The 24,021-nt window shown below is 37.3% G+C and overlaps 1 protein-coding gene across 1 annotated transcript in view; it reads right to left on the reverse strand.

The window, feature by feature from the left end:
- Positions 1-24,021, reverse strand: part of LOC150102040 (synergin gamma-like) — a 228,772-nt gene that overhangs the window by 83,693 nt on the left and 121,058 nt on the right. The window contains exon 9 of the mRNA XM_090400155.1: positions 21,431-22,591. Within this exon, the coding sequence (XP_090256281.1) occupies positions 21,431-22,591 (1,161 nt within the window). The remainder of the gene's footprint in view (positions 1-21,430; positions 22,592-24,021) is intronic.

Consider the following 24,021-nt stretch of genomic DNA (forward strand, 5'->3'; position numbering starts at 1 on the left):
AAAACTATAAAATATTGATTTTTATATTTAAAAAAAAATATAAAAACAAACAAGACATGGTGAATCTGATAAAATCAGGCCTGAGTGTATAAGGCTCAGATAGATTATTAATGCAGGTAAAATATTGACTACACTCATTGCCGGCCTGGTTGGCCAAGAGTATCCGCTCTCCAGCCAAAAGGCTGCAGGTTCGAATCCTGCTGTGGGAATGGATGTTTGTGATTGTCTGTGAAAATGACTTGAAATTGTGATTGTCTGTGAACTGAAATGACTTCTCACCTAAAGGTGATGTCATTTCAGTTTTTTTGTGACAAAAGTTACCTTCCCTAAGACAACTGCAGTAGTCACTTTTGTAACTAAGATTTAATTTGTAACTAACATAAAATTTGGAGAAAAGAGCAAAGCTAATAATAAGGCAAATATCTGTTGGATTTCTACTCAGGATGGACTGGTTATTACTAACACATGTTCCAACATAAAAATGTTCATAAATTAACATGGAGAGAAGAGGTAAGGAACAAGAAAAGTCTCATTGACTATGTTATTGTTGATAGTAATGTTTTCTCACTGGTGCAGGATACTTGAGTGTACAGACTATTAAATTATTTAAGGAATTTACAATGTCTATTGGAATATAAATTAAAAGAAACTTTAATAAATACTTCCTATATTTCGGCAATGTCACATTGCCATCTTCATGTGAACATACAAATATGGCACATGCATGCCGGCATTACAAAAAGCAAATGAGGCAGAAGATAAGAAACTACTGTTGTTCCTAAAGTCCTAATGGTGCCCCCTAATGGGCTATAATGGGTTGTCTTGGCCTTTTGGCTGATGTTCTCATGATGTAAGCCTCCCAAATTTCGGGCAGTCTCATGCACCCAAATTTGTTGAGATTTGGAACGTTTTTTTAGAGCTGAGCCTGATTCTATGAATAATCTTTCGTACTTAAACTTGCAGTGGTGTATTACTTTGGCTTTCTTCCAATGTATTCTGTGGTGGGTATCTAGAGCATGGTCTGCAAGCCCAGAGTGGCTGTACTGGTGAAACTGGATGTAGTCTGTGTTCTGAAATGCTGATATTTGCTGTTCTGCCTGTTTGGCCAAAGTAGGACAGTTTACAGCTGCAAGGGACCAGGTATATCCCAGGTAGGTCTAGGGGAAGTGGTTGGTCTTTGGTAGAGCAGATAAGGGATGCCAACTTTTTATATGGTTTGTAACATGAAGTCAGGTCATATTTTTTAAGGATTTTGGTTATTTTTTCAGAGGTGCCTGGATGTAGGGAAGTGACAGATTTAGTGCAATCTTTATTGCAAAGGGGGAGGGAAGGGGGGGTTGTGGTTTACTGGTTTTAATATTTTTTTGGGATGGTTGTCATTGGCTAAGAAAGTATTCAGTATTACACACCATCACGTTCCAAACCTCAACATATTTGGGTGCATGAGACTGCCCCAAATTTGGGATACTTACATCATGAGAACATCAGCCCAATGACCAAGACAACCTAATATAGCCCACTAGGGGCCACCATTAGAACTTTAGGAACAACAGTAGTTTCTTATTTTTTGCCTCATTTGCTTTTTGTAGTGTCTGTGTGCACGTGCCATATTTGTATGTTCCCATGAAGATGGCAATGTGACATTGCCGAAACATAGATGGTATTTATTAAAGTTTCTTTTAATTTATATTCCAATATACGTTGTAAATTCCTTAAATAATTTAATAGTCGTGTTGCCAACGTAAAGCCTTTCTACAAGAATTAGAGCGTACAGAGGATTTGAAATTGGAAGTGATCACCATTTAAGTCTTGAGCAGGATAAAATGCCTGCTCAAGAATTTCAAATTAAAAAGAAGAACATGTAAGAAAGTTTTAAAGCGAATAAAAGTTGAGCAGCTCTCAGGTGTGAACTGCACACTAATATACACATTATTCAAGAAAAAATGAAAGAGTTTGAGAACAGGAACCAAACCTTGGAGATTCAGTGGCAATCCCTGAAGAAAACATTGATTGATTCAGCCAGAGAGGCATATGGTGAGGTTGTCTGCAAGGAGAGACAAATCAGAACCCTATGGTGGACACAGGAAGTTAGAGGCAGTAAAGGAAAGGAAGAAATCATATCAAAAGTTCCTTGCAAATAAGTCAGCTTGTGCTCTTAGAGAATACAGAAACAAATGTAAGAAAGCTCAACATTGTGTAAAACGAGCTAAACAAAAGTTATTGGAAGACTTTTGCAGGAACACAGAAAATACATATCAGGAAAGTGGCAAACTATTCTGGAGGCTGTTGAAAAAGCTCAGAAATGGAAGAAACAGTGCTGTAAAAGGAATTAGTGATGATAAAGGTGACATGAAAACTCGAGAAAAAGATATCCTTGATGTATGGAGTAATTGCTTCGAAAAATTGCTATATGAAACAAGCAGTGACAGCATAGTTGTAAAAAACACTCACCAGGCATGGAATCAGGAATACATACCAGAAGTAGAAAACGCAATCGAACGCCTGAAATGTGGAAAGGAGGAGATGATATTTGATGAAATTTTATTTGCAGCAGGAGATGATATTTGATGAGAATTTGCAAGGAACTTTTGATATGATTTCTTCCTTTCCTTTACTGCCTCTAACTTCCTATGTCCACCATAGAGTTCTGATTTGTCTCTCCTTGCAGACAACCTCACCACATGCCTCTCTGGCTGAATCAATCAATGTTTTCTTCAGGGATTGCCACTGAATCTCCAAGGTTTGGTTCCTGTTCTCAAACTCTTTCATTTTTTCTTGAATAATGTGTATATTAGTGTGCAGTTCACACCTGAGAGCTGCTCAACTTTTATTCGATTTAAAACTTTCTTACATGTTCTTCTTTTTAATTTGAAATTCTTGAGCAGGCATTTTATCCTGCTCAAGACTTAAATGATGATCACTTCCAATTTCAACCAGAAATGCTCAGGTATAGAGGTATAAAAGTCTTGCAGTGGCTTTGCTACACAGTTCAGAAGGCCTAGACATCATCATCATCAAATTCCTGCCATGTACCCTAAAGGGTTGTACAGGATATGATAGTACTACATGAAAAAATTACATCATTACTAACTTCCTATCTACAATTTTCCTCCAAATCAGTCTGTTACTTGTCAAGACTCCAACATTATCAGATCTTATATTTCTATCGTCTAAGGAACTTTGTACCGTATCAATCCACCTATATCTTGGTCTTCCTCTGGGTCGTTTTGCTGCCAACCTGGCAGAGAACACTTGTTTTGCCAATCTTTCCTGACCCATTCGGTTTAAATGACCATACCACCTGAGATTAGCTCTGCTAACGCATTCCTGGATGCTGACAATGTCAAGTTCTTTCCTAATATCCTCGTTTTTAATATGATATTGCCATTGATACCATCTGTTCACGCCTCTAATCTTTCTCAGGACTCTCATATCTGCGGTCTCTAGTCTTTGGTCAAGTGTTTTACTTCTGACCCAGCTCTCAGATCCATAAGTTAAAACTGGTTTGAACACTGTCTTGTATACAGCTAATTTAGTGTTCCGACTTATTTCTCTCTTATTCCATATGAATTTATTCAATTGACTTCCCACCATACCAGCTTTGCTGATTCTGTTGTCTATTTCCATATTTAATTTACCATCTTCACTAAAAATCGTGCCTAAGTAGCTGAAATGATTTACTTGTTCCACAGTTCTCCATTCACAACACAGTTGACATTTTCAATGATTCTGCCTATTTTCATTGTCTTTGTCTTTTTATTGCTGACCTTCATACCATATCTATTATAACAGCTATTCAATTTAGTCAGAGAATCTTGCAGACTTGTAGCGGATTTATTTAGAAGTATAACATCATCCGCATAAAGCAAAGAGCTGACATTAAAATCACCAATTTTGCTCATGTTTAATACCACTTTCCTTCATAATGTGATCCATATAGATAATGAATAACAGAGGGGATAATGTACATCCTTGTCTCGCACCCGATTTAACATTAAACCACCTTCCAGTACTTCCTTCAATTCTAACTGCTGACTTACAACTCAAATAAAGACTAAGTATTGCTTGATATAATGCCCCATTGACACCATATAAATGCAGCGTATTGAATAGCTTCTCTCTTGGCACCTTGTCATATGCCTTTTCCAAATCGACAAAACTTAAATACAGATCTTTGTTATATTCCCATGCTTTCTCGACTATTTGTCGTAAAGTGAAGATCTGATCCTGACAGCCTCTATTTGGCCTGAATGCAGCTTGTTCTTCACCAAGCTTTTCTTCCAAAATTCTTCTCAACCGTTTCTCAAGTATACTTGCATAGATCTTGCCAGGAACACTCAGTAGGGAAATACCTCTGTAATTGTCACATTCAGTTTTATTTTCCTTTTTATATATGGGTACTATGAGAGCTCTACTCCAATCATCGAGAATTCGTCCCTCTGTCCAAGCTTTCTGAAGTAAGAATTCCAGATGATTGGAATAGAGCTCTCATAGTACCCATATACAAGAAAGGAAAATAAAACAATAGAAGAATTGTAAGTGGAGGTTTCTGTAGTTTAGAAGTTCATAAGGCATATTCCGATAATTGGACCACGTTTTTTTTTTAAGCTACAAGCACAATAAAGAAATAAGTAAGCGGAAAACTCTTCTTGAAGATTCTAATACCTATAGACCTTTAGACAGAGATCCCACATGGCATGCTCACAATAAAACCAATGATCTAATTAAAAAGAAGCCTAATTGGACTGAAGAACTTGAAAGAACTCTACAATTAAAATACCCATTAGTTCCAAGAATTTATGGTGTACCAAAAATACATAAGATAGGTATTCCTTTATGACCGATAGTGGATGGAAGAGACTCGCCAACCTCTAATTTAGCAAAACATCTCACCAACATGATTTTACCTCACACAGGAAAAACATCTTTCATCAAGAGCAGTGCACATTTTATTGAGAAGGTAAAAGATATTTACATTGGACCTTCAGACATCTTAGCAAGTTTGGATGTTATCAGCCTATTTACAAATGTTCCAAGAAACGAAACTGAATCTCCTTGAAGGCCTTTTTCCTCCGGACATCGTAGATCTTTATAAACATTGTATAAATAATACTTTTTTTCATGTATCAAGAAAAATTTTGGGAACAAAAAGAAGGATTGGCTATGGGCTCTTCCCTCTCTCTGGCATTAGCTAACCTATTTATAGAAATTTTTGAAAATAATGCTTTAATCAATTATCATAGAAAACCAAAAATTTTGGCTACGCTATGTAGATGATATTTTCATCACATGGCCAGGATCAACAGATGAACTCGTTGCTTTCAAAAATTTACCTGAATAATTTACATAAGAATATAAAATTTACTTTAGAACAAGAAGAACTTAGAAAAGGAAGTTTTCTAACTTCCTTTTCTTGAGATCCTATTAGAAGTCAATGAAAAAGATAATAAACTTTTTTTCTCGATACATAGAAAACCCACCAACATAGGAAGATTTCTTAATGCAGCCTCACACTACCACCCTTCGCAAAAAATAGGTCTAATAAAAACCCTGAGGAACAGAGCTTATAATATTTCCAGCACAGAAAAACAGAGAAATGAAGAATTGGAATATTTAACACAGATCCTTAAAAAAAATGGTTATGAACCCAAGATTATCAAAAAAATCCTCCACACACCTCCTACAAGCATCTCACAGACGCTATCACGCTTCCATATATCAAGAATGTTACAGACAAGATGGCGAAATTACTAAACAAACATAACATCAAAGTAGCATTTCTGCTGCTGGAAAAAATTTTCAAAATTTCTATATCCCCCGAAACCTCCACATCATCCTTTAAAAAAACCAGGTGTTTATAAAATTTATTGCTCTTGCGGTATCTGCTATGTAGGACAGACAGGAAGATCTGGGGAAATATGCATGAACGAACACCAAAAGGACAGTGGGGAGGGGGATTTCGGGGAAATACTTAGTATTTTTTCTATCCTATGAGGATTACAGCCATTGGACATCTGAAAAGATATCTAGAGTGTTTAATAAACATCAGCTATGCACCATATTTAAACCTTATGTCAAATTGGCAACTATTTATAGATTTTATTAGATCATAGACTTTTGTGTGTGTGTATATATATATATATATATATATATATATATATATATATATATATATATATAAAAGCCTTATTAGTTTTAACTTAAAGAGGCAGTGAAGGAAAAGAAGAAAGCATATCAAAAGTTCCTAGCAAATAAGTCAGTTTTTGCTCTTAGAGAATACAGAGACAAATGTAAGAAAGCAAAACACTGCGTAAAACTAGCTAAACAAAAGTCATGGGAGGACTTTGGCAAGAACATAGAAAATAAATATCAAGAGTGCTGTAAAAGGAGTTAGAGATGATAAAGGTGACATGAAAATGGAAGAAAAAGATATCCTTGAAGTATGGAGTAATTACTATCACGCAGTGAGAGCACAGTGGTAAAAAACACTCAACAGGCATACAGTCAGGAATACATATCCATACTTGAAGTAGAAAAACCCATCAAAAGCCTTGAAATGTGGAAAGGCAGCAGGAGTAGATGATATTCGACCAGAAATGCTGAAGTATGGTGGTATAAAAGTCTTACAGTGGCTGCACTGCATAGTTCAGAAAGACAGGACAGAGGGATGAATTCCCGATGATTGGAGTAGAGCTCTAATAGTACCCATATATAAAAAGGGAAATAAAACTGAATGTGGGAATTACAGAGGTATTTCCCTACTCAGTGTTCCTGGCAATATCTATGCACGTATACTTAAGAAACGGTTGAGAAGAATTGTGGAAGAAAAGCTTGGTGAAGAACAAGCTGGATTCAGGCCAAATAGAGGCCGTCAGGATCAGATCTTCACTTTACGACAAATAGTTGAGAAAGCATGGAAATATAACAAAGATCTGTATTTAAGTTTTGTCAATCTGGAAAGGGCATATGACAAGGTGCCAAGAGAGAAGCTATTCAATACGCTACAGTTATATGGTGTCAATGGGGCATTATATCAAGCAATACTTAGTCTTTATTTGAGTTGTAAATCAGCAGTTAGAATTGAAGTACAGGAAGATGGTTTAATGTTAAATCTGGTGTGAGACAAGGATGTACATTATCCCCTCTGTTATTCATTATCTATGAATAACAGAGGGGATAATTATTATTCATTATTGTTATTCATTATCAATGGATCACATTATGAAGGAAAGTGGTATTAAACATGATATCAGAATTGGAGATGTTAATGTCAGCTCTTTGCTTTATGCGGACAATGTTATACTTCTAAATAAATCCGTTACAAGTTTGCAAAATTCCCTAACTAAATTGAACAACTGTTGTAATAGACATGGTATGAAGGTCAACATTAAAAAGACAAAGACAATGAAAATAGGTAGAATTGTTGAAAATGTGAACTGTGTTGTGAACGGGGAACCTGTGGAACAAGTAAAACATTTCAGTTACTTAGGCACGATTTTTACTGAAGATGGTAAATTAAATATGCAAATAGACAACAGAATCAACAAAGCTGGTATGGTAGGCAGTCAACTGAATAAATTCATATGGAATAAGAGAGAAATTAGTCAGAACACTAAATTAGCTATACACGACAGTGTTCAAACCAGTTTTAACTTATGGATCTGAGCGCTGGGTCAGAAGTAAAACACTTGACCAAAGACTAGAGACCGCAGATATGAGAGTCCTGAGAAAGATTATAGGTGTGAACAGATGGCATCAATGGCAATATGATATTAAAAACAAGGATATTAGGAAAGAACTTGACATTGTCAGCATCCAGGAATGCGTTAGCAGAGCTAATCTCAGGGATATGGTCACTTAAACAGAATTGGCGAGGAAAGACTGCCAAAATTTAATTTTACCCTTAATTTGGTGTAGAGCTTCTTATCATTCTCTCTGTTCCAAAATAGCTGCCAGTAGGACAAGAGTTTTAATCTAATAATCAGTGTATGGGACAGGCTGAAGGTGAATGTTTGAGAAATGAGTTGGCCTCCCTGCAGATCTGATGGCTCATTTACCTTAATCCCAACATGGCATGGAATTTAACAGAAGCATAGTCCAATCCTTTTAAAGCTGCATCAAAGTGCAGTTTCCATAACTGAAAGAGGAGGTGTTGAATTTGAGAGTACAAGATGTTGCTGTAGCTCTAGTCTTCTTATTGCCTAAAGAGAACTTTGCAAGTCTGAGTATATTATGCACCTATTGTAGCAATGGAATCTGATGTATTTTAGTGCAAGTTCTATCACATATAGCTCTGCTGTAAAGTCGTTACATCCTAGTTGGTGGGATTTATGAAGATATAATGTTGTCTGGAAAGATGGTAGAATATCCAACTAGTGCCTCTGATTTTCAGTCATCTGTGTAGACAGGTACAAAATTAGAGTACTAATTTATAAAAATATAAATAGAACTTATTTATATAGAAATCACAGAACTTATAAAAATAAGTTCTATGAGCTTTGAATAGCTGCTGGCAGATGACAACAGGAGTGGAAAATTTTGACAGTCTGCTGAAGGAAAGCTAAATGCTTGAATGTATGATGGCCATAGTGGAAGAGTCAGTTTGTGGTGTCTGAGCTATGTTGTCTATTGGTATTTCTAGAACTCGTAAGAGAAGCTTTTATCTGCAAACTAAACAGTTTTATGGCAGTCTGTTGAGTGTTGGAGAGATTCTTGAATTGTGATTGAAAGATAGCTGGATATATATGGAATGCTCTGGCAGGGATTTTATTTTAGTTACACATAACAGAGACAGCTGTTGGAATTTAAGCGACAATGGTGGTTCATTTGCCTCAGCATACAGACTAGGAATAGGTGGTGTTCCTTGGCCTCGCATAGGCCAAGGAACATCAGTAATGAATCATTGAGGCATATCCTATTTCCTTGTTATTTGAGCTAGGATTATAGGAATTAAAAAGCTGTTGCATGGTCATTTACATTCTGGCATCTCAGAACTCATTTCTAGAATTCTTAAGAAATACAATTTAGTGGCTATTTTTCTTCATATCAACAAATTATCAGTATAGTTTCCATCTTAAAAACAGTCTCTTTTAATTCTTCGTGTGTCTACCAAGTTCCTTGTGACTGTCATTGTTCTTACTTTGGACAAACTGGATGCTCTGGAGAAAAAAGAATACAAGAACACCAATCTTATATTAGCAACACAAATCTGGCTTAGCACAGAACAGAATAGATACAGACCACAATGTGTTATGGTCTGAAACACGCTTACTTCATCGATGTTGGTATAAATTTGAATGCTTGTTTAAAGAAAGCATTGAGGCCTTACTTGAAAGAGGAGGTGTTGAATTTGAGAATATTCACCATCTGAACATAAACTGGAATGACTGCTTCTCTCTATCTAAGAGGTCTTATTTTAATCACACATCAATAAGTTATTTTTTTAAATAGGCTAACGAATAACCAATAATGTAATATTTCCTGTTATGCCACTGCATGATTTTATGTATAACATCATGCAGATCTTACTTTTTCAAATCAATCTATTGTTTGTGTTCCACTTTGTAATTACTTGTCAGTACTGATGATGGCCTCTAATATATTGGCCTTAAATAAATGGTATCACTTATCCCTTATGTTCTTTCATGTTAATTGAAAAGTATTGAAGAAAAGTATTGTAATCTCTAGTGTTAGACAGTGTTTACTTGAACTTCTCTGAGCATTTCAGAAAATTAAACAGTTGCTTTACCTATCATGCTAAAAGAAGTCATTGTCCTACATAACTTAATAGTGACTGAACACAAACACGTTGACAAAGGCAAATCATCATCCATACTACCTGAGATTAGCCCTGGTAATCAAAGGTGGTATATGATCACTTAAAAAAAAGAATGGGAAAAGTCAACAAAATAGGTGTCTAATACTGGATGGCAGAAGGAAGACCAAACTCTACATTGTTTGAAGCAGTTAGAAGTACCTTAGAAGTCCAAAATATAAGATATGAGAATACACTCATGCCTCACTATACGGCCGATATATGTTCGTGGAAAATCAGCCGCAAAGTGAAATGCTGTATAACGAATCATTTATTTCCATATAAGGCCGTATAAATTCGGCCTTATACGGTAAGATCCATTACAATTTTATAAAAAAACAGAAAATCATTGGGTTTCTGGTTGAAAATGCATTTTTTATTTCATTTAAAATATCATTTACATTAGTTATTAATAAAAACAAAAATATAATTCTATAATACTAATAAAATAAAACAAAATAAAACACAAATAACAAATGAACGTTTTTTTTTTAATTTTCGAATCAGTCTAATGACGAATTGCATCACTTCATTAGCGTCACCATCTGTTGTTGTCTGAGGACCCGGACTTGTCAAAAAAATTTAAAAAATTTGTCCAACGTTTGTTGTATTGAGTCCCTTTTCTTTTCTTTTTGCAATTCTTTGTAGCAGTTAATAACTGTGTTAATGCCGCGAGAAACTTTGGCGCTGTATTCTTCATTAGGATTGTTTTGAAATAGGATGTTTATTCCTTACTCGTATAGCAGAGTATATAAGTTCTTTTCGCTATACCCTTTGGTATCTATTTGGTCTAGCTACTCACTGATGAAGCCTCAAAAAAGGCTGAAACCAGTCTGGGTAGTGACCTCCCACCATAATGTAATAACAGCATACATTTCCTAGGAAATGTGTTTTTACATTATGGAAAATACCAAGAATAGCGATCAGAACTTTACCACCTTTGCTGCGAGTTGCCCGAGATTGTACTACGTACTAAGACTACTTGCATTAGCTCACGCTAGTAATCGCCAAAACTTTTATAGTTTACTATATTCGGCATGAAACTCTCTGATTCCAATCTTTGAGTTTCTTATTCGGTTTTAAAACAATGTGCGATTTAATATCCCCTTAATTTAAATAATGTTTATTCCTTGTTCGAAATGAGTAAGCACATTCGATAAATTCTTTGAGGTTAATTTCTAACTGTATTAATTCCTCATTAGAAAGTGGTTCTCTATCAGCATCTAGCAAATCAATTATTACTATTATTACGGGCAACTCCAGGGAGTCATTGGACTCATCGAGGGAGGCCCCAAATCATATTCATCACAACTATTTGACATTCATACAGTATCTATCATTAGGATTGTTTTGAAATAGGATGTTTTGAAATGAGTAAGCGCATTCGATAAATCCTTTGAGGTTAATTTCTAACTGTATTAATTCCTCATTAGAAAGTGGTTCTCTATCAGCATCTAGCAAATCAATTATTACTATTATTACGGGCAACTCCAGGGAGTCATTGGACTCATCGAGGGAGGCCCCAAATCATATTCATCACAACTATTTGACATTCATACAGTATCTATCATACCTCGCCTTAAACTCATTCACTGTCACAGCATCCACCACAGACTCAGGGAGCGCATTCCACTCATTCACTACTCTAAAAGTAAAGAACCCAGCTCTAACACCTTTACTAACCACACTTTTGCCCAGTTTCCATGGATGTCCCCTACTCCTCCCACAACCAGCCCTGTTCTCAAAAATATCTTCTGAATCAATTTTATAGAAACCCTTCAGTAATTTGAATGTCTCAATCATATCTCCCCTCCTCCGCCTATCAACCAATTTTTGCAACCCACAAATCCTCAACCTGTTTTCATACGGTTCATTCCACAGACCTGCTATCATCTTGGTCACTCGCCTCTGGATCCTCTCCACCTCCTCCCCATCAAGAAGAAACCTAGGTGACCAAATCTGAGCACAGTAGTCTAGATGGGGTCTTATCAAGGCTCGATACAGAGGAACAATAACCTGCTTGTCTCTGCTTGTCATCGTATTCTTCAGCAACCAAGTGATTTGATGAGCTGTTTTGGTCACTTTTGCAATGTGTCCCCTAAATTTCAATTCCTTATCTACCAACACTCCTAAATCTCGTGCCTCATCAATTTCCTGGAGCACGGTTCCACCAATGCAGTAAACTGCCGCCAATCTTTTCACTCCAAAATGCATAACCTTACATTTTGCCACATTAAACTGACATCCATTCTCCTTAGCCCAGACCTCCAATCTATCCAAATCATCCTGCAAAATTTTGACGTCATCTGCATTCACTATTGCCCTACCCAACTTCGCATCATCCGCAAACAAATGAACTGTTCCTCTCAGATCATTTCCTATATCATTTATGAACAAATTAAACAGCAGTGGTCCAAGAACAGATCCTTGTGGCACACCACTAGTCACAGGCCGTCTTGTGAACTCTACTCCCGAGTAAACCACTCTCTGATATCTCTCCGTCAACCACCCTCCTACCCATCTCACCAACCCTATGTCCATTCCCATATGCTGCAATTTACTGATTAGAATTCCATGTGGAATCCTGTCAAAGGCCTTGGCAAGGTCCAGTAGAATCACCGTAAACCCATTACCCTTATCCAGTTCAGCCGTCACTGTGTTATAATACGTGAGCAAGTTACTGAGGCATGACCTACCCTTCACAAAACCATGCTGTCCCCGATACAGTATCCCATTTTCTTCTATCCAATCTTGTATTTTCCTCTTGACTATTTTCTCTAAAACCTTGACAATGATTCCTGATATGCTAATCGGTCGGTAATTTACTACAGCAGTCTTGGAACCACCTTTATGCAGTGGAACTATTTTCCCCTCTTTCCACCCGCTCGGGACTAACCCAGACCCGAGACTCAAATTAAACAAAATGGTCAAGGGTACTGACAATTCTTTAGCTGCTTCTCGTACAACACGAGCTGGTATACCATCCAATCCCACAGATGTATTGACATTGAGGTTATGCAATAGACTACTCACCTCCACTTCATTAACCACAATTCCCGTATAATCTACTGGTTTATTCGTTTCTGCAATGTCACCACCTGGATGATATACTTTTGCAAAGTGCTCACTCAGTAACTCAACTATCTCAACTGATTCAGTTACCTCCCTACCATCGGCATTCTTTAAAATAAATCTGCCATGTACATTTTTCCTTTTACTTGCTACATATCTAAAAAACTGTTTAGGATTCTCTTTAGCCTGCATAGCCAATGTTCTTTCGTAATCCTTTTTTGCTTTTCTTACCACACTCGTCACCCTTCTGGCCTGTGCTTTATACCGTTCATGTGCCTGCCGGTCACCCTTCTCCTTAAATTCCCTCCATAGTTGTTTCTTTTTTTGCAGCTCAAGCTTAATGGTGTTATTCATCCATTTAACCCCTACTTGATTTATTATTCGGACTCTAGGTATACAGTCAGCCATTGCTTCTTGCAAGCACTTCTTAACTACCTCCCATGCACTATCAACTTCTAGTCCTTGCAGTTGTACATGCCATGGCACTGAACCAATCAAACTCCTAAGCTTGTCATACTTTCCAGCCCGATAATTCCACATGTACCCTGTCTTAATTGAAAATTCTACACCTTTAGCCACCTCCCAAGTTAAGACCCTATGATCACTCTCACCGATTGGTGGCAATGTGGTCATATTTGTTACAGCCAAATCCTCAGATGTAATTACTAGGTCAAGTACTCTCTGACCCCTAGTATTTTCCATTACATGCTGTCGCAGATAGTTATCCCTTAATAACGGCATAAAATCCAGTTCCTTCCTCCCTTGTGTCCTCTCCTCACTCCAATCAATGCGACCATAGTTGAAATCTCCCATAATAATCACCCTCCTTCCACCCATTTCTTCTATTTGCTTGTGCATACTGTCACCACCATCTTTTCCATCACCTGGTCTATAGCAGCACCCAATTGTATATTTAGTTCTGCTAGCCACAATCTCACACCAAATGGCCTCGAATGTGCTCTTTTCTCTATCCTGCAATTCAACTTCTATTCTCCTTGGCTGGAGCTCATCAGCTATCATCAACAATACTCCTCCCCCCATTTTATTCTCTCTGTCATTCCTGAACACACTATACCCATCACATTCAATCCCACTAGTTATATCATCTACAGTCAGCCATGTTTCACTAATACCTATAACCTGTGGTCTGGAAGTGCCAACCATGGCCAAAAACTCTTCCTTCTTGTTCCTAATACTCCTAGTATTAGTGTACATGAATTTAAGACCCCCATTAGCCCCAACCCTACCTTGATGCCTTATATTAACTATCCCACTCAGATTTGTTGTCCTTATTTGCTCTGGCATATTATATTCATTCTTATATTCAACTGCCTCCATAAGGACTGTATCTCTACTCCCCCCCCCCTAACAAATCTAGTTTCCCTGAATTTGCACATCCACTACATTCAGCAACACTTTCTCAAGTCTTCTTACACCGTAACTATTCAAATGCAAGCCATCCATCTTATATAGATCCTTTCGCCCATCAAACTCACTCCACACATCCACAAATTCCACACCACTCGTCATACATAACCCACGCATAAAGTCATTTGCAATTATAGCCCTCCTTTTAAACATTTCACTGTCATACCGTGGCAAAAGACTAATCATTCTAACTCTCTCACTCTTTTCTTTTGCTACCTCAAACAATTCATTCAGGTCTTCTATCATTTCCATTTTATCTCCTTTCAAATCATTCGTACCTGCCACAACAATCATTTCTTTCACCCTTTCCTAATGGTGTTATTCCATCACGGAATGTAATTACATCACGTTCTTCCACATCCTCAAAACCAAGTTCATTTGCTAGGTTCAATATATTTTGTCTAATTTCAGAAAGGGGTTCAAATTCAGAATCATTACTTGTAATGCATTCTGGCCAATTTTTTTCCCACACATGGTTCATTGTGGTTGATTTCAACTCATTCCATGATTTGCTAATGTTGTCCACAACATCTTTGATGTTGAATTTTTTCCAGAACTCTTTAATTGACGATTCACCATCGGTTTCATTTATAAGTTTTCGAAAGGTTCTTTGTAAATAACATGCCTTCAAAGTAGCTATTGCACCCTGATCCATTGGCTGGATTAGGGCCGTTGTTTTTTTTAGGTAGATATTCAATCTCCACATCTTCAGAAAAGTTAACTGGATGCCCTGGAGCATTATCCAATAGGAGCAAAAATGTTTTACTTAAATTTTTCTCCTGCAAGTATTTTTTGACATCAGGGCAAAAATAATTTTTGAACCAATCTTCGAAGAGTATTTTGGCCATCCAAGCTTTTTTGTTGGACCTCCAAATGACGGGCAATTGTTTCTTGTCCAATCCTTTTAAAGCTCTTGGATTTTCAGAAGCATATACCAAAAACAGTTTCAGCTTAAAATCCCCTGCTGCATTGCACCAAGCAGCAAAGTTAATCTCGCTTTGGACACCTTATATATCCAAGATGCAGCCCTTTCGTTCTTTGAAATGTAAGTTCTTTAAGGCATTCGTTTCCAATAAAGTGCTGTTTCGTCCACATTAAAAACTAGTTGAAGAATGTATCCACCTCTTTCAATAATTGATTTCAAAATGTTTGGATAGGCTAGAGCTTCATCGGCATCGGCACTAACTGCTTCACCTTTCATTTTAATATTATGCAAATTATGGTGATTTTTAAATTTTTCAAACCAACCGCGGCTTGCTAGAAAAGTTTCATCTGCCGGGCCTTCACTAGTATCTTCACTCTTCAAAAATACTTTTCACCTTATCCTGGATAGTCATTTGGCTCATTGGCATCCTCCGTTGATTGTTGTCTTCAATCCATATGTTTAATAATTTTTCCATTCTTTCCATATTGCTACTTCTTTGGCATGTTAATTTTGAAACACTTAAAGTGCAGCTGACTGTGAATGTGCATTAATTTTTTCTTTGTTAGTGGGAATTTTTTGAACCCATAGATTTCACAAGCCCAAATGCTTTACATAACTGGTAATTAGTTCACGGAATTAACAACGTATATAAAGTATATTAATTAAAGGTAACTTTAATGAATAACTTCTATATTTCGGCAACATCACGTTGCCATCTTCAGGAACATAAACATATGGTATGTGCACGCAGGCACTAACAAAAGCAAATGAGGAAGAAAGCAAGAAACTAATATTGTTCCTAAAGTCCTAATGGTGTTCTCTGGCAGGCTAATTTGGTTGTCTTGGCAGTTGGGCTGAAGTTCTCATAATGTAAGTCTCCCAAATTTGGGGTAGTTTCATGCACCCAAATTTGTTGAGGTTAGGAATGTTTTTTAGAGCTGCTGATGATTCCTTGAATAATCTTTCGTATTTAAACTTGCTGCGGTGTATTATTTTTGTTTTCTTCCAACAAATTCTATGGTGGGTATCGTATCTAAGGCATGGTCTGCCGCCCAGAGCGGCTGTACTGGTGAAACCGGATGTAGTCTTTGTGTTCTGAAATCCTGATATTTGCTGTTCTGCCTGTTTGGCCAAAGTAGGACAATTTGCTGCTGCAAGGGACCTGGTATACACCAGGTAGGTCTAGGGGAAGTGGTTGGTCTTTGGTAGAGCGGATAAGGGATGCCAACTTTTTATATGGTCTGTAACAAGAAGTAAGGTCATATTTTTTGAGGATATTGGTTATTTTCTCAGAGGTGCCCTGGATGTAGGGAATGGTGATAGATTTGGTGTAATCCTTATTGTGGAGGGGGGGTTGTGGTTTACTGGTTTTAGTATTTTTTGGATTGTTTTGGGGTTATAGCCATTGGCTAAGAAAGTGTTGAGGATGTGGTTTAGTTCAGTAGTTAGGGCCTTGTCATAAAAACACTATATAACAGGGCAAAATTAATCTGCTCAGATGACACTCAGCAGAATACACTCGGCCATGATCTTTGGACGATACTTTATGGCATCTCATGCGCATCGGCAAGAAAAGAATTCGAAAAAATACGAAGTCGGCACTTGAAAAAATACGAAAACCTGATAAAGAATTCTACTTCCTTACCACAGCCACCACTCAACACTGTAGTTAACCTCTCGTCGGTAGTTTTAAAGTCTGAAGCACTCACCGCACTTGCACGTGGTCACAATTTCGCCCTAGCTCCTAAAAGAATACCTGCTGATGAAATCATGATCTAAATAGAACGTGGGATTCGCAACCTTCCTAACCATATCGCCAACAACGTCAGACTGGATGTAGTTGGTGTTCTCACTAAAGCCAAACCTCCAAAAACCAACTTATCCAAAGACGAATATGCAGCCCTACAAGAAATGAAGAATAACAAAAAAAAATAGTAATCACCAAAGCAGATAAGGGAAACGCCACTGTGGTGCTCAATCAAAAGGACTACAAAGGCAAGCTTAATGCTTTAGTACTAGACTGTACTACTTACCTCCCTATTGAATATAATCCTACCAGCTCTCAGATTAGAACTCTCCACAGACTCCTTAAGAAAGTCACTTCTTGGCCTGTGGAGGTCACTAACAAACTAAAACCTTATAACTCTAAACCCCCCCCCGATTATATGGACTCCCAAAAATACATAAACAAAATGTGCCATTACATCCCATAGTGGATGGCATTGATTCCCCCACATATAAATTAGCCAAACATTTAGCCAAAACGCTCACACTATACTGGCAACACACCATCACACATAAAAAATTCAGCCCACTTTAAAGCCAGCATAGAAAACCTCTCACTCCAACACACTGACATGATAACTAATATTTAAGGAATTGACAGCGTATACTAGAAATATAAATTAAATAAACTTTAATATATACTTTCCGATATTTCGGCGAAGTCACGTTGCCATCTTCTTGGGAACTTATTACAAAGACAAGTGCACACAAGTACTACATAACAGCAAATGAGAACTGAAGCTAGGAAGCTAACGTTTTCCTAAAGTCCTGGTGGTGCCCCCTGGCGGGCTATATTGGTGGTTCTTGGCCTTTGGGCTGAAGTTCTGATAATTGTTTCCCAAATTTGGGGCAGTCTCATGCGTCCAAATTTGTTGAAGTTTGGCATGTTCCTAATTCACTCCTCTCCTTCCTAACACACTTAAACAACCAACACCCTAGAATCAAGTTCACCCTGGAAAAAGAGGAAAACAATAAACTCCCCTTCCTAGACACACTAGTCACCCGCCAACCTGATGGAACCTTGGTTTTCTCAGTTTATAGAAAACCCACCCATACAGGCAGATACATTCACCAACAATCCCATCACCCCCCTCACAACAATACGGAGTTATTAAAACACTATTCAACAGGGCAAAAATAATCTGTTCAAATGATCAAGCCCTAACCACTGAACTAAATCACATCCATGACACTTTCTCAGCCAATGGCTACCCCCCCCCCCCAAAAAAAAAATCCAGAGAATACTTAACCCAGTGATCCACAACCCACCACCCCTTCCCCTTCACAAAAAAGATTACTCTAAATCCATCACTATTCCCTACATTCGAGGCACCTCAGAAAAAATCAACAAAATCTTAAGAAAACACGACTTAACCACTTGTTATAGACCACATAGAAAATTGGCATCCCTTATCCACTCCACTAAAGACCAACCCCTCCCGCTAGACCCTACCTGGTGTATACCAGGTCCCTTGCAGCTGTAAATTGTCTTACTTTGGCCAAACAGGCAGGACAGCAAATATCAGAATCTTAGAACACAAGGATTACATCCGATTTCACCAGTACAGCCACTCTGGGCTTGCAGACCATGCTCTGGATACTCGCCACAGAATAAGATGGAAGAAAGCCACAGTCATACACTGCAGCAAGTTCAAGTATGAAAGACTATTCATGGAATCAGCCTCAGCCCTTAGGAACATGCCAAACCTCAACAAATTTGGATGCATGAGACTGTCCCAAATTTGGGAAACAATTATCAGAACTTCAGCCCAAAGGCCAAGAACCACCAATATAGCCCGGCAGGGGCACCACCAGGACTTTAGGAAAACGTTAGCTTCCTAGCTTCAGTTCTCATTTGCTGTTATGTAGTACTTGTGTGCACTTGTCTTTGTAATAAGTTCCCAAGAAGATGGCAACGTGACGTTCGCCGAAATATCGGAAAGTATATATTAAAGTTTATTTAATTTATAGTTCTAGTATACGCTGTCAATTCCTTAAATATTAGTTATCATGTTTAACCAGCATATAAGCCTCTCAACAAGAACAACACACTGACATAATGGTCAGTTTTGACGTCTCCTCCCTATTCACTGATGTCCCACTCAAAGAAACCCTAGAGCTCATCCAAGTCAAGTTTCCTCCCGATATCTCAGCCCTATTTCAGTTCACAATGAACTCAGGCTATTTAGTTTGGCAAGGAAAGTTCTACAAACAGATAGAGGGGACAGTCATGGGTTCACCACTTTCCCCACCCTTGGCCAATTTCTTTATGGAGACCTTTGAAGAGAAAGCCTTAAACTCCGCCCCACAAAAACCCACTATTTGGCTTTGTTATGTGGATGATGTGTTCACTATTTGGCCACATGGCTCAGACACACTCCACTCCTTCCTAACACACTTAAACAACCAACACCCCAGAGTCCAGTTCACCTTAGAAAAAGAAGAGAACAACATCCTCCCCTTCCTAGACACTTTAATCACTCGCCAGCTTGATGGATCTTTGGTTTTTCTCTGTTTACAGAAAACCCACCCATACTGGCAGATACATTCACCAGCAATTCCCCCCCCACCTCACAACAATATGGGGTTATAAAAACACTATATAACAGGGCAAAATTAATCTGCTCAGATGACAAGGCCCTAACTACTGAACTAAACCACATCCTCAACACTTTCTTAGCCAATGGCTATAACCCCAAAACAATCCAAAAAATACTAAAACCAGTAAACCACAACCACCCTCCACAATAAAGATTACACCAAATCTATCACCATCCCCTACATCCGGGGCACCTCTGAGAAAATAACCAATATCCTCAAAAAATATGACCTTACTTCTTGTTACAGACCATATAAAAAGTTGGCATCCTTTATCCACTCTACCAAAGACCAACCACTTTCCCTAGACCTACCTGGTGTATACCAGGTCCCTTGCAGCTGCAAATTGTCCTACTTTGGCCAAACAGGCAGAACAGCAAATATTATGAGAACTTCAGCCCAACTGCCAAGACAACCAAATTAGCCTGCTAGAAGGCACCATTAGGACTTTAGGAACAATATTAGTTTCTTGCTTTCTTCCTCATTTGCTTTTGTTAAGGCCTGCATGCACATACCATATCTTTATGTTCCTGAAGATGGCAACATGACGTTGCCGAAATATAGGTTATTCATTAAAGTTACCTTTAATTAATATACTTTATATGCGTTGTTAATTCCGTAAACTAATTACCAGTTATGTATGACCAACGTATAAGCCTTGCTACCAGAACAAATGCTTTACATATATCAACAATTTTTTCAGAAGCTTCAAAAGACGCAAAACATCTAGTTTGGTCTCTAGTGAGACAGATTTTCAGCTTCTTTTTTTAACTCCATCACTCTCCAAATTTAAAGAACGTTTCGGGCTCATGTTTCCCCCAAATACATACTGGATTCTATTTAAAAAACAAAAAATAATAACAGTTATAATGCACACACTTTATAGCAACACGAATAAATACACACTTTAATATGTATTTACATACAAATGCATATTATGTACTTATCAACAATCTTTATAGTTGAAACATAACACAAGAAGAAACAAACACTTCTACTTTTGATACTGAGGATTTACCTAATTTACTAAACTGATCACTAAAGGCATCTACTCATGAGCATGTTTACAGAAGGTGGGGATGAATTATGTGCTACGCGAAGATTGCAGGACTACAAGATGACACAAGTAGCATTCCTGTGTGGAGCGGTGCGGCCGGCCTAGAACACATGACAAAAGACATACTAGGGGATTTCCCGACTTTTGGGCCGTATATTGAAAAATTGCAGGCCGTAAATCGAAACTTAGCCATAATTACACAAGGCTGTTATAAAGATACACTAATACCTCTCTATATGGCCCACTATAAAGAGGGGCCGTATAGAGAGGTATTAGTGTATTGGAATCTTGACAGATAATAGACTAACGTTGAGGAAAATTTGTTTTTATACATCAAAACTATGTATAAAACTGTATTAACATTCTGAATAACTAAGAGAAGAGTATGTCAGAACATACTTCTTATATTAACAACAAAGGTTTTATTCATTACCACATAAAATATAATAAAAAGTAATCAGAGATTATGGCTTGATTCTTCGTGAAGATACTAGGAAGACATTTTTTATTTCAAATACCACCTTGGGATGCTATTTAGCATTTATATTTGACTAATGATTAAAACGTATAATGCATAAAATTATTTTCATGGAAGTATATTATTTATCTCAGTTTTTTAAGATTTAGATTATTTTATATAGATGCAACTATAAGAAAAATAATGTTTACATTTTAATTAAGTACACAGTATAGAAAAAACATAAAATTGCAAATGCTAACATTTATCAATGTAAGTTAAAAAGTCATTTACCATCCTCTGTGGATTTAGGAGCATCAAAAGAAGGTGAAGGAGAGTGAGATGACACATTTATATTTGTGGGTGTTGCTGTTTGCATCTCTCCAAATCCATCTTCATTATCTGTTCCTTCAAGGCTTGCTCCTCTGAGATCAAGACTAGGTACAGAACCATGACGACTTAGTGAAGATTTTGACTCTCCACTATGTCCACCACCATCAAATGTTCCCAATTCCAGACTAGACACTGACTGACTTTCAGCCAGAGAAATATTATCTTTGGGTTGACAGTGAAGAGCGATTTCGCCACTTTCAGGTTTAGTCTGACAACTAATAAATTCATTAAATTCTTCATCATTTCCCCCTTTAGATGATGGTACAGAAGTTATAATAGAAGGTGCTGATAGAAAATTTGTAAAATCATCAAGATCCTCCTCCTCAGTATTAAATTCTACTTTATCAAAGTTAGCAAAGTTTGGCATTGGCTCAGATTCTGAGATAGTAGAAGGCATGAAACTGGAAAAATCATCTTTTACATTAACATCATTATTTGCACCTAAAAAATCTCCAAATTCATCATCATTATCACCACTTGATGGGAAGTCTGTAGGAACAGTAAAAGATTCAAATTTTTTAAATGCAGAATATTTATCTCCTGATGAGTTGCTCTGTACAGTTGTGGCAATTTGGTTCTCTATCTTCTCAGTATTTGATTCTAATTGAGTAAGATCTTTTGTATGTAATTCATTTTTTACCTCATTCTCTGTATCTTCTTTTAATTTAGGAATAGCAGATTCTTTGGACAAAACCCCCCATTCTGCAGCTTTATCTTCTTGTACCATCCTGAACACCATGTATTTGTCTTCATCTGGAGACATTAGATCAGAAGGCACATCTCCAGCATTCTTGTCATCAGACAATTGTTGTGATTCGACAGGTTTAAGGCTTGTTGGAAATTGAGATATAGGCACAGAACTTGATGATATAACATTCTGAGTTGGAGCCTGTTGAAAATCAGAAAAATCATCATCATCTTCTTGACTAGGATGTGAAGTACTGCCAGACAATGACATAGATGAAAGAGAAGCTGACAAGGCTGATGATACAGGTATCCTAACAGCTGGTGGAGTGGCTGATTTAAAGTCATCAAAATCATCATCTGTTGCATTCTGATTACCTATGAGAGAAATAAGAATTTGTTCATTACCTCTATTTATTTTTAGTTTTTTATTTAGTTTTTAGATTCATTTATTTTGTTCGTATGTATGTTTTGTTATATTTGTATGTACATAAAAGGGTGAGTCAGGAAGGACAAATTTCGATTTCATATTTGAAAACTAAAATTTATCAAGGCATTTTAAATTCTGGTATATATTGGATAACTGTTTGTATGCATAAACATACTATGTAAAATTACATGAAATTAAAGTGCCAAATTATATGAAAATATATGACAAAAAATCTATTATTTTTAACAATGCTAAAAAGTGATATTCTTGCTATACATTGTGTAATACTACAGCACTATATACAAAAAAGCTCATGGACTAGTTGTTATATAAAAACGGTGTATATATAATGCTTGGAAAGAAGTCCATAGACACTATAGTGTCTATGGACTTCTTTCCAAGCATTATATATACACCGTTTATATACATTATATATGGATGTTTGTGGAAGAACAAACATCCACAGCACATAGCATCCACCTTAATGAGATGTAGGAACTTCTTTCACTGAGATGACTGCAACAATCCTACAGGGCATACTTTCCACAAGTGTACGATAGTAATCAAGGGGAATTCTGGACCATTCTTCCTGTAGGCATGTAATGAGGTCCTGGACTGTTGTGGGGCAATGTCCCTTGACCTCACCCGATGTTCCAATTCATCCCATAGATGTTCAATGGGGTTGAGATCAGGACTATGTGGGGGCCAGTCAAGTGTAATAATGTTTATGTCCACAAACCATGCAGTTATAGCAGCAACTTTATGATACAGTGCATTGTCTTGTTGAAAAAGACAATGGTCAGTTCTGCAGATATATCACAAAGTAAGAAGCATTGCATTGTCCAGAATGTTCAGATATTTTTGGATTTCAATGTTTGAGGCCAAACCAGGAAAAACAGGACCATACCATCACACCACCACCACTACCTCCAAAATTCATATCAGGGGTTATGCACTCTGGTAGGATATGTGCACCAGGAATCTGCTATACCCATATCCGTCCATCTGCTCGATAGAGAATGAACTGTGATTTGTCACTCCATAACACAGCTTTTCAAACTTCCATGTCCCATTATACATGCTCATGGTATGAGTGAAGATGATGCTGCATGTTGGTTTGGGTAATGTTGTGTTGTGCTTGCATATTGTGAGCCTTGGGCCTGAATATTTTGGTATAGAATGGTGTTCCAGTCAATGCTCAGAACTCTATATTCAACGTGTTGGCCAACGAATGGCAGTTTTACATATTATCATATCATATCATCATGGTCACAATCAGTGAGTGTGGTGGGTCGTATATTCAGTGTGTTGGCCAACGAATGGCAGTTTTTACATATTATCATATCATATCATTATGGTCACAATCAGTGAGTGTGGT

The sequence above is a fragment of the Typopeltis vanoorti genome, chromosome 11 (assembly GCF_054136105.1).
Source record: "Typopeltis vanoorti isolate ZY-2024b chromosome 11, IOZ_Tvanoo_1.0, whole genome shotgun sequence".
In the NCBI taxonomy this organism is placed as follows: domain Eukaryota; kingdom Metazoa; phylum Arthropoda; class Arachnida; order Uropygi; family Thelyphonidae; genus Typopeltis; species Typopeltis vanoorti.